A 12,318-nucleotide genomic window follows, 5' to 3' on the forward strand; every position below is an offset into this window, starting at 1 on the left:
ACAGGTCGACTCATATCATATTTAGAGTCAAAAATAATATTATATCGTTGTTGACATAAAAAATAATATATTTTCATAGGTCAGGTCAGGTATGAGATCTGTCTAAAAAAGTTTATCCATGAGACAGTCTCATATGAATTTTTGTGTTAAAATAATAAAGTTGCGGCTGAATAAAATATCAGATTGCTAAATTTAAGGGTTTTTTTGGACCCATAAATTAAAACAACCTCATAAACTATTGTATATTAAGTTTTTTTTTTTTTTTACATTGTAATCAATGATTGAACATAGGGTTTATTTAAAAAAAATTATATCATGGATCAAAGAGATTAATTAAATATAATTTAATATTTTAATATGTAAATTAAAAAAATAAGAAAGTGGTAGAAAAGTTGGGGCGACATTGATGGCTCATTTTGAAACGATCAACAGCCCATTGAAAAGTAAGCAAGTATCCACACTTTGGACAGAGAGAGATGGGCCAATCCTCCGAATAATAATGTTGTGCATGGACCAATACTACTTGCCAACCCAACTTCAACACGTCTAGATTAGTAAAACGAATGTAATGGAATCAAATATGGTCGAGTTCGAGTTCGTCTCAAAATATTTTTGAGTTATTTGAACTCTTACTCGAACATTAAAGTTCGAAGACGATGGTTCAAAATCTCGAAATGTATATATATAATATTATATTAATAAAATATTAAGATTTGAGAATTATCTATCAAAATAATTTTGGTTCGAATTCGGCTCGAATATGTTAGAGTTTGATAATTTCAAATATGAATAAAATATTTGTCAAGACAGCTTGAAAAATTGGTGAAATGAATCGATGATTCAGTCTTAATCAAATCTATGTCTCTACAAGGAAATCTTTATTGGGTTCATTTTCATTTTTTATATTGATATAGACATTCATTTCAATGAGAATGATCACTTATATTCATGGAAATGGTAATCACATCCACTTTGAATGAGAATGAACATTCTTACTATTCATGTACTCCTCATTTTATATATTTATAAAAAAAATCTTATTTAGTTTACCTAGTATAAATTTATATATTATTATTATTTTATTATAGTTATAGTTATAAAAATTAAAATATAAAAAAAATAATCATGAAAATAATAATAGTATAATAATAAACGAAAATTTTTAGTAGTTATTATTTTGAAATTTAATTAAGAAATTATATGGTAATAAAAAAAAATTTTCATTCTATTCATTTTTGTTCCTTTTGGTATCAATCATTTGAATTAAATAAACATAAAATTCAATTTCTATTTTTATTTCATTCCACTGATTTTATTCTTACCTTGTTTCATTCTAGTGTAACAACCATGACCTTAGTCTTGTTTAAATCATGTGTATTATTCGCATAATGTTATTGTTAGGAATAAGTGTTTATCACTAAGTCAAAAATTATAACTAAGAGTCAATGTGCAACTTTATTTTTTTATAATTATAGCAGCACATAGTGCACCTATTTGGATGCTAATTGGTCGGGTTGTTATATCTATTATTCCGGGGAGGCGTATGTATATCTGTTGGTGTTGTCTCATATTTCTTATAGATCAATCTTACTGTTTCTCTACCGTCGGTCATGTCCCTCAACAAAGACAATGTTACCAGTCAAGTCTGGCGTCCATAATTTACGGCACATCTAGTCAACCAGATCAAACAACGCAACATTAGCAGCTTGACGTATGAAAACTTCACACGAGGTCGCTCATTCTAATATTATTCTCGTTCATATATGTTTAACTCAACATTTATATATATTGACCAATCATGAGATAATGTGTTAAAAATTATGATTTTTTTAAACTTTAAAACAATTGTGATACTGAGATGATAGGATAGAAATAGAAACGAGGATTGAAAATAAGCTCGTAATATAAAATATGATTGATAAAAAAAACGGTTCTTTAATAGAAAGATATTATTTTAATAGGTTTCATGTTATTCGATCTCATAAATCTATATTTATGAGTCGGATTGACCACTTTTATACACGTATTTAAAAGTATTATATATTTATTTTATGTATTTGATCATATTGGAGATCCGTTTAAAAAATTTCGCATATCCGTCTCACAATTTTTTTATTATTATAACAATATGTATTTTTTTATTTATTTTTTTCGTGCGACTTGTAATGCACAAGGTATAACAAGTCAATCAAGACTGGTTGATATTATACGTATTTCAATACATAATTTTCAAACTAATTAATCGAGACGACACTTCGAATGAAGCCAAATTAAATATAAGTTTGAACAATCATTGAGAGAATCATGTACATCATTATATTATAATTTATAGATATTTTGAAAATGCTTATACTATCTACATTATATTATTACTATTATTATTTTTATTATATTATAAAAGGAAGAGACCTGGAAAAAAAGGAAGGAAGAAACCCTTAAAATAGCTAACTTTGCTCTCCCAACATGCCAATTTTTCTTTCAAAAAATAAAAATATAAATCAAATGTAAAATTAAATAAGGAAAAAAATATTGTAATATTACTTTACATAAATAAAGTTTCTGAATGAACAGTAATTATAGATATACATACACCCAAACATCGATGTGTCAATGATCACTACTGTTATTATTATATTAAAAATTGAGTACACAGTGCATATTATTTATAGCTCATATGACATTAAAATCTCGAGTTTGAAATAAAATGTCGAGTTCAAAATCTAATTGTTACAATTAATTCCTCAATTAAAAAAAAAAACAAAACTAAAATTGAGCACGTGTCTGGGGCCTTTGGTGTTAGGCAAAAACTTGTGTGAGACGGTCTCACGGGTCATATTTTGTGAGACAGATCTCTTATTCGGGTCATCCATGAAAAAGTATTATTTTTTATGGTAAGATTATTACTTTTTATTGTGGATATCGGTATGGTTGACCGTCTCACAGATAAATATTTGTGAGATCTTCTCACAAAAAACTTACTTTTATTGTTATTCGTGCTAACCCTACTTCACATAATAATTGCACACTACCACAAATTTTTTAAATAACCAAAATAGTTCTAATCAAAAAAATTATTCTAACGAAATTTAAAACCTCTTACAAAAAATAACTCCAAAATTTATTTATTTTAGTATGATGTCTTAATATTTCAGGTAAAAATTTCAGAATAATTATGAAAAATTTCCCCTTAATGCTTTTAATTTTTTTATGATGGCTAAATCTTTTATATAATTATTTACTTAACCACCAAATTTTTTATCAAAAACAAATCATAGCAATAAAAAAATATATACAGCGTATGTTTAGGATCCTTTGTATTTCAAAACAGAGTACGTAGCCCAGGCCCAAGTAAAGAGGAAATTAAGCCCATCGGAGGCCCGCATTTTCATCTAAATCAAAATAAATAAAAAGAAGGATAAAAAGCAAAGAAAATATTTCAAGAAAAGAAGAGATAAAAGTGCTTGTTCCCCTGTTTTGGTGGGTGTGTAATCTTTAACTTTTCCAAATGATTGATTTTGGCTACTTTTTGAGTTTATGAATTTGAGTGGCGATAATTGATTTGGGGTGAATCAAGTTTGAGCGCTTGAGTTGATGTTTGTTGTAGGGATTTATTTTCTTCAGATTCTCTTCTATATGCTTGCCGCAGGAGGCGGAGAATGAGGCAATGATTGAATTTTCAATCCCCGACATGGCGGCAAATATATGTCCCATTTCTGCTGTCACTTTGGATTCCTGTGAGTTATGCACTGATTATGTTTCCAATTACTGATCAAATAGATAATTGGTTTTGAATTTGATCAGAATGCAACCATTGTAGTGTGGATCATCTGGCGGGGTAGAATGGAAAGGACCCGATACAACTAGAGAAGAACTTCAAAGCAAGAGAAATAAAAAATGAAGAGCATTCCAGCAAAGTTGGTGGATTATGTAGTTGCAAATAAATAAGTGATAGTTAAATAAGAAATGTACACGAATACGCTTAAGTAATAGAATAATGACGAGTAAAAGAGAGTTTGGTACTTGACAGGAAAGTATAAACAGGGGTGTGAAGCTTATAAACCGATAAGAAAGTATATCGATGAAAAAACAGGGGAAAAAATCAGTTTCTCGCTTAACTGCTTTTCTCTGCTCTATACTCCCCGGTATAGGAGGTTGGCTGCCTCGAACAAGTTTAATCATACCAGGACCCCTTGCAACTCTGCAAATAGAATGCAATGCAATGCAGATGTCGTCATATGCTGGCATCCCCTAGTCGGCAGCTTGTTGTATTTTCATTGCTGAGTTTGAGCTCCGAGGTAGTGTCGTTACGGGCTCGGGATAGATCAGAAGAGGGGGACGAGGGTGGCCTATCAAGGGCCTTGAAGTAGTTGTTTGATCATGACAAGAAAACACAATCTGGGAAGGTGTTGCCCAAGGCTTACCTGAAATCCGTGCGGGAGGTGGTGAAAACGCTGTGCGAGTCACTCCAGGAGGACACGAGGGGCATGGCTAAGTTCACGACTGACGCGGCCAAGGAATCTATCTGAGGGTATTTGAACATTTGGAGACTGAGGTACCTGGATCCATGCATGTTTGATTGCAAAATGTATGTGATGTCGACCGGATGAATCGGTTGAGTTTAGTGGATAATTACATTGGGTCGGGTAGATTTTAGCCATTGGAATTGAGATGAGAAATACCTGGTATGAAAGAATCTGCACACTTAAGAAAACAAAGAAGGTTAGTGGGGTGTCGAAATATTTTCTGGTGTGACCACTCTTATGCTCAAGTCGGTCAAGTATTTACGTGAATGAAAGTATGCAATGATAATGTATGTTTATTTTATATAAGAATAGCCGAATGTATTAATATCAAACAAATCTGTTATTTATAAGAGAAAAGTCAATGATGACCTTGTTTTCAGTGTCAAGTTGCTATTCATGGCGAGATGGTTGCTCATGCCCTGATACTGTCAAATCTGACAGCTTACATTACTTCTAGCTTAGTCACATCACTCATACATGTGCTGAAAGAATTGTCAATGATTATTGAAACATGGCGTCTCATACCTGTAGTCCCGGAAGTGCACTTGTACCGTGCTGTTCGGGTGGATGACCGTAACGTTAGGCACTGCCTACTGAGTATACTACCCAAGCCCACACTGCCCGGGATCAATTTCTCTGGCACTTGCGATATCCACCGGTACATCTGAGTTGACTCATTTCCCTGTTTTCCAGGCTTCCTAGAAACCTGGCTAAATATGACTCAGATACATCCAGAATGATTCAGATATTTCTGGAGGTATCAGTATGTGTTTATTGTTGGTCCCACTTACGAAAATTTGAGATAATAAATGAAAATAAAGAATAAATCGGATACTGAGATTTACGTGGAAAACCGCTAAAAATTATTAGGGTAAAAACCACGGGAAAGATGAAAAGAATTTTACTATAATATTTACGGTGTACAACCATTCATTGTGTTTCCAAAGAGAACACACACTGTTTTAATATAGGAGAACAAAAAAACTCATAAATATTATAAAAGTAATAAGAAGAATAAGAAAATTCAAGAAGAAGCTTGAGAATGAGATGATTATGAAGTACAAAATGAGCCTATTTATAGGTGCATGGATATGTGTGAACAAGGAAATTGTCGCACAATTTTATCACTCAATTCCTCCCAACTTTGTTGACCAATGCTCACCCACTTAAGTTGATCATCTATTTTGCCGACATTTATTTGGTGTTGATTGCGTTGCAGGAATCATATATTATGATCGAGAAAGCCATAAGATATCTGGCCAACTTCTACTCGAAGGCTGGCCCCTCTGCGCCGCTTCCTGAGGACGTGAAGGCTGAGATACGAAGTAACTTGTCCGCAGCTGAACAATTTAGAACTCCCTATACAGTTTGAAGGGGCAAATAGTGATTAACAATTCTTAAGGGGTGGTTTTGCTATTTCCACGCATAATTTAATCCAACGGCTGCTAAACAGGACAAGTCAACGATCCGGTTCAAAAATTTCAAGGCACAAAAAACTCGGCGCCAACTCCCAAATCCGAAAAATTTCAAGCGTCCCTCCATATCTTCTGTACAAATAAAGACCTAAGCTGTAACATTTCGACTTATTGCGAACCACAAAACTGAAAATCTCCTCTTCGTTTTGCATTCTGAAGGAAATGGCCGGCGGCGGAGAATCGAAATCATCGGCGCCTCACAGAGTCAGGAAGAGAGTCGAGGCACAATCATCTTCCTCTGCTGCTTCTCTCAAGCGCGCTAAAGATGGCAGTGCTTTTACCAAATGGTACCTTTGTCCCCGCGCTCCTCTTTTAATGTATTTTTCACGTTTATATGCGTATGTCTTTGTCATTGTTTCCATGAAGTTATTGCTGGTTTTACTTTACTGTGGAATTTTCACATTCTACTACCAAAATAGTGCTGATTTTTAAGTTTCCTGTACTTTGAGATACTTTATATCACAAATATGTGTAAGAAAATGCGATATCAATTTAGTTTCAGTTTCCTTCTATGTTTGTTCTTATTGTTAACTGTTTGATGTGAAGGTTGAACATGTATTGAAGCGAAGTTTTGACATGATTGTGTTTTAATTTTGGGATTTTATAATGACATGTTGCAAAAATTGCAGTGAAGATTGTTCTAAAGATGTTCCAGTGGCGTTGATAAGCTTTCATGATTGTAGCCTTGATGCAAAAATTAAGATGAATCTCGGTACTTAACTATATCTTGTTTTTTAATTGGAGTTGGGATTTGATATGGAATTTTCACCTGATTAATCTTTCTTTTTTTTTTCCTCCCTTTTTTGTATTCTGTAGAGACTCAAGCCGTGGACATGCCTAGTGAGAACCAGAAGAAGCCAACTGAAAAGTAAAAATGTCATTTATTTTTTCTAATTTACCCATTGAAACATTATACTATTTATTATATATGGTATCAGTGTTTTAGACAAATATTTGTTTGCCAGGAAGAAGGTGAAATCAACTGAACCTAAAGCAAAGAAGGAAAAGAAACTAAAGAATCCAAATGCCCCAAAACGTCCCCCCACTGCCTTCTTCGTATTCATGTAATACTCTTTTAATTTTTTTTTGGATGGATCTACTCTATTGTTAACACATTTTATTGCAATTTCTTTCTTTAGGGATTGATAAATTTTTTATTTTCTGAAAATTTTACAGGGAGGATTTTCGGAAAACGTTCAAGGAGGCTAATCCTGACTGCAAGAGTGTTGCATCGGTAACACTGAAGTTCTACTAATTTCCACTGATTCTAATTATATGGGTTCTTTTCCAAGTTAAACGAGAAGTTTGTTGTGTTCTTTTAGGTGGCTAAAGAAGGTGGTGTGAAATGGAAATCCATGACTGATGAAGTAATGTTTCTTTGCTTGTGTTTTGAATTCATTCATGAACTAGTTTTTTTGTCGTTCTGATCATAAATGGATAATAAAACAGGATAAGAAGCAATACATTGATAGAGCTGCAGAGCTTAAAGCAGAATATGAAAAGGCTGTGGCATCCAATCATGCTGAAAATGAACAAGTATGATTCTGATTTTATTAATAGTTGGCTGATATTTTGGTGAAATGTGAATGCAGAACCACGATTCTTATTTTGTCACTAATTGCTTTAAAATTATCTGTTTTTGCAAGTAATTGGCAGTTCAATGTATCTTGCTAATAGTCAAACCTTTGGTGAGGCATTGTAATTAAATTTGTGTCATTATTGTTTAGGATGAAGATGATTCCACAGAGAAAGAAGTTGAAGAACAGACAGAGAAAGGGGTTGAGGAGGAGATTGAAGTTGATGCCGAGTAGAATTTTGCATCTTACTAAGAGAACATCTTAAGTTGTAAATTTTCACTACTTATCGAGTGTAATAGGATTTCGATTAGATGCTTTCTTGAGTAGGATTACTGTACCCTGGCTTCTTGCTTTGTTTCATTGTGCCGACATCACTTGCTTTTGATGTTTGCAATTGATGATATAAGGAAAGAATCTAAAACTTTTATCTGTGTTCATGATTCTTAGTCAGAATTGCTGTATTCTATGGTTTCTTGGTAGTGATTTATTGTTACCTGAGGATGGAACCCATGAAAGAGGTTTGTGGCACTCTAACCAAGGAGTGGTGGGTACTTTAAATGTTTTCAATTTCACGAATAGATAGAAATTTCACAGAAATATGGAGTAATCATTGAATGTGTCTTGGTTTCCAAAAACATGAGGGCAAATAGAAACTACATCATGGCATTGAGCCTACTTTGTTACATGAATATAGGATATAGGGTCAGCATATTACTGGCTCATTTTCTCAATTTCTCCCCCTACAAGGCGTCAAAGGCTTCCCACACAAACACAAGTTATGAGCATATGCAACCGCAGGAAAAATATTGAATGGTCTTCCTTGAGGGATTTCTCCGCACAATCTATTTGCTCGAAAACTTGCATGTCTCAATGCTTCAATGCCTAACAAGCTGTCTGGTATTTTTCCTGTAAGGTTGTTGATGGACAAGTCTAGCCATTGTATTTTCAGCAACAGACCTAGGCTTGTTGGGATTGTGCCTGTTATTTTATTTCTTGAGATGTCGAACCTTGTGATCTTATTGAGGTTCGAAATTGAACTAGGAATATGACCTGCAATCTTGTTATTTGCTACGTTCAGCAATTTTATGTCCAACCCCCCACTGATTTCAGGAATGCTTCCGGAAATTTGGTTGCCTGATACATCTACATACTCCATGAATTTACCCGTTTTGTTGTTCAGAATCCCTGATAGAGAACCAAAGAGCTGGTTCGAATGAAGATTAAGAACAGAAATCTGGCTTGGAAATGTGATTGAAGAAAGATCAGCTTTGAGTAAGTTGTTCGAAATCTTTAGAGCCTGCAAACCCGTCATCTTTGTCGAGAAATTTGAAATCCCACTTGTAAAATAGTTGTCAGATAGGTCTATGGTGGTCAAAGACTCGGTCTTTGTGAAGTTTGGTAATGCCCCTTGAAGCTTACAGCCTGCTAAATGGATTTCAGAAAGTTCTCTATTTCTGATCCAATCAGGAATTGTTCCCAAATTAAGTCCGCTGTAAGAAAGGTCTATCGACAATAAAGAAGGAAGACCTTCTGAAAGTGCAGCAGTCGGCAAAGGATTGGTAAGTAAATTCCTTGACAAATTAAGATTCCACAAGTTTCCTAAATGTGATATAGATTCTGGAATTTGACCTGTGAGTTTGTTAGAGCTCAACTTCATTACAGAAACAGACTTCAACTTCCCAATTTGTGCTGGAATTCTTCCACTCAGCAGATTCTGATCAATTGAAAGCTCCGAGAGTTTGTTTAGGTTGCACAAGGAAATGGGTATCTGCCCTGAGAACCGGTTGCCGGTGAGCACAAGATATGTCAAATTTCGAAGGTTCCCAAGAAAATCCGGAATTGAACCAGACAACGAATTGAAGCTGAAATCAAGAGATTCCAGGCCTTGAAGCAAGCTGAGAGATAATGGGACTGAGCCTGTCAATAAATTCTTGGCTAAATTCAACTGCTGAAGGCGCTTCAAATTTCCAAATGTGGTAGGAATGAGGCCTGTGAAAAGGTTCCCACTCAACGAAAGTGTCTGGAGTAGAGGCAAGTGGCCTAATGTTGCAGGGATGTTCCCTTTCAATGAATTGTCATCTAGAATAAGCTGAGTGAGGCGAGTGAGATTCGAAAACCCCTCGGGAATCGTTCCTGTGATACGCCTCATCCCACTTATCACCATCATTTCCAAGAAACGCAAATTGCTCAGAGAAGGAGATAGAATTCCCTTCATGAAAATATCATCAGATGGTGGCCTTTGCAGCATCAACCTGATGACTCGACCAGTCATCGGATCACATTCCACACCTTCCCAGCCTCCACCACAGCAATCCGAACCCGCCCACGTCGGCATAATGCCGGTGGTGTCCTTCAAAATCCCAGCTTTGAAACCAAGAAGAGCAGCTCTATCAGCAGGTGAACAAGCAGGGGGAGTTTCTGATTGGGATGAGGACAGATCAAAGAATGTTACCATCACCAAAAGCTTGAGAACCCACATCAGAGAACTCATTTTGGGGAAGAGGGTTTCTACCAGAATGGAAATATTCTCAAACTTGTCAGCTTTTTTTTTTTAAAAAAAAAAGAGGACGAAAAAGGGGGAGAATGTTTTGAATTTTTAAATGTGGTGCTAAAACTTCATAGAAAAAGGTTGCATGTGCTTGCAGTAGTATTTCTTTTAGGCAGCAAGAATCGTAAAAATAATGATTAAAAAAAAGTGTAAATGCTCTGGGAGAAGATGGACTGTGTACTCCCCTTTATATACAGTTGGTTCAGTAAAATTTGTTTGTACTGCAAGGGGGATGAAATTGAATTGGGTCACATGGCAATTTTCAGACCGTTTGATGCATTATTATCATCCATACACGAGTAATATGAATGCTAAATTGAACGTTGGAGCGCACTGGTTCAAATTCTTTAGCCACCCATGGCCCACAAGTAAACTAACTAATCCCTCTTTTTTTCCTTCTTCTTTTTGCTTTCACTTGTTATATTTTATTTTTATTATTATATTATTTACAAAGTCTATATTTTTATTTTTATTTATTAAAAACAACTAGTTGCAACTATTAAAAAATTTAAAATTTGTGTATTGCAAGAATACTTCGATCGAGAAAATATATCCTAATATTATTTTATGAAAAATGGAAAAAATATGTCATGCTTGCTAGTCTCGTGGTGTGGGATTAAATATTATTTGTGAAAAGATGATTTAAGTATCATTCAAATGTATTGAACATCACTAGATTTGATCGGAAGTTTAATTTACTAGTTATGTCGGCAGTCAAAAATAAATCAAGATTAATGCCTCGTTTTCTACTTTCCTTGTTGAAGATTATTATTAAATTTGTTTATTTTTAAACGGATATTCAGGCTTTTTAATTTCATATTTGACTATAAAATAAATATTCTTTAGGTTGCCATTTTTTAAGACAAACAATAAAATTTAAAAGGTGGGCTCTCTTTAAGATGAAATTAATAATGATAATTGATATGCCATAAGTACCTCAGCTGTAAAGAACAAGCAGAAAGTAGCATTTTCTTGTCATCTTTAAATATTCAACTTATTGGAAACTTTTTATTAAAAAAAATTTGTATTCTTTTTTTTTCCCCAAATATTATTAAAGAATCCCAATTTAATGAATAATAATGAGAAAAAAATATTTTTTTTTTTGTCAACATGGAGTCAGAACTCAATTAATCAATGCTAAAATTGGGGAGAGTCTATGCTCCTCCTGGAGCATTACTCCCCCTTCTCTTAATAATGGACACGTGTCTTATTCTGTTATATTTTTCTTTCTTTTTTATATTTTCTTTCTGCTGTAATCCTCTATTCTTTTTTTTTCTTTTCTTATTTATCTTTTTTACCTAACTTTTTTGTTTTTTTTTTTCTCATTTTCTCCTCCTTTTTTAATTTTGTTTTTTTAAGAATCTATTTTATTATTCACTCTTACTTCAAATCATTTTTTTTATCATTCTTTGACCATTAATATTATTATATATATTAATTAAAATTTTCAAAATCTAAATGCTAGAATTTAAATATTCCAAGAAATTCTTCATGTATTTTTATTTTTAATTATCTAAACTAAATTGGAAACAATTATTACTAAAAAGATGTATTTTAAAGAAATAAAATAAAATTATGAATTATGAATTGTTTAAAATAATTTTAAAAATTAATATTAATTTTTACTCCTTTAAAATAAGAGGATAAGTTTAAAAATAATAAGAATATTTTAGGAGTGATAGTTTTTTTTTTTTTTAAAAGGATGGAGTTAGTGTAGTTTTGGACCCCACATAATTAATTATTTTTCTATGGACTCAAAAATTAGTTTTTGTTCCAAATAAGAATGTTTTAAATAAATTAAATTTTGTTTTAAAAATGAAAGTAAAACATATATAAACACGGACAAAAAATTACATAAATTTTCGCTCAAAAAAATTAAATAGAATTGAAATTAAATAAATTTGCATTTTTATGCAGTATTAATGAATACAAATATATTATCACAATTAATTTTAAAAAATCTGATTTTAAAATTCTGAATTTTAATAAACAAATTATAAAATTTGAAAGAAACGATGGCCATTTTTTTAGATGGTTATAACTCATAAAATTTATGATGAGTTAGAATTTTTTTTCTAGTAAATGTAAATTACTTGTAATTTATAAAGTTTATTATGATGTATTTTTTTTTTTTTTGGGATTATTATTAGGGATATTATGGTTACAAGTATGAAATATTAATAAAATAAAATAAA

General features: G+C 32.7%; 2 protein-coding genes and 1 pseudogene across 2 annotated transcripts; 2 read left to right on the plus strand and 1 right to left on the minus strand.

Annotated features, from left to right (window-relative positions):
- Positions 1 to 3,788: 3,788 nt before the first annotated feature.
- Positions 3,789 to 5,896, plus strand: LOC140960531 (photosystem II D1 precursor processing protein PSB27-H2, chloroplastic-like; annotated as a pseudogene).
- A 150-nt stretch (positions 5,897 to 6,046) lies between these two features.
- LOC140960530 (high mobility group B protein 7-like) lies at positions 6,047 to 8,024 on the plus strand. The gene is made up of 8 exons (XM_073418833.1): positions 6,047 to 6,285; positions 6,628 to 6,710; positions 6,815 to 6,866; positions 6,964 to 7,062; positions 7,175 to 7,232; positions 7,321 to 7,365; positions 7,448 to 7,534; positions 7,726 to 8,024. The coding sequence occupies exons 1-8, from the start codon at positions 6,161 to 6,163 to the stop codon at positions 7,807 to 7,809; spliced, it is 633 nt and encodes a 210-aa protein (XP_073274934.1). The 5' UTR covers positions 6,047 to 6,160; the 3' UTR covers positions 7,810 to 8,024.
- Positions 8,025 to 8,200: 176 nt separating this feature from the next.
- Positions 8,201 to 10,288, minus strand: LOC140960528 (uncharacterized). Its single transcript, XM_073418830.1, has one exon. It carries the CDS (start codon positions 10,064 to 10,066, stop codon positions 8,303 to 8,305), a length of 1,764 nt encoding a protein of 587 aa, XP_073274931.1. The 5' UTR covers positions 10,067 to 10,288; the 3' UTR covers positions 8,201 to 8,302.
- Positions 10,289 to 12,318: the final 2,030 nt, after the last annotated feature.

This window comes from Primulina huaijiensis, chromosome 15 (genome assembly GCF_012295235.1).
Source record: "Primulina huaijiensis isolate GDHJ02 chromosome 15, ASM1229523v2, whole genome shotgun sequence".
In the NCBI taxonomy this organism is placed as follows: domain Eukaryota; kingdom Viridiplantae; phylum Streptophyta; class Magnoliopsida; order Lamiales; family Gesneriaceae; genus Primulina; species Primulina huaijiensis.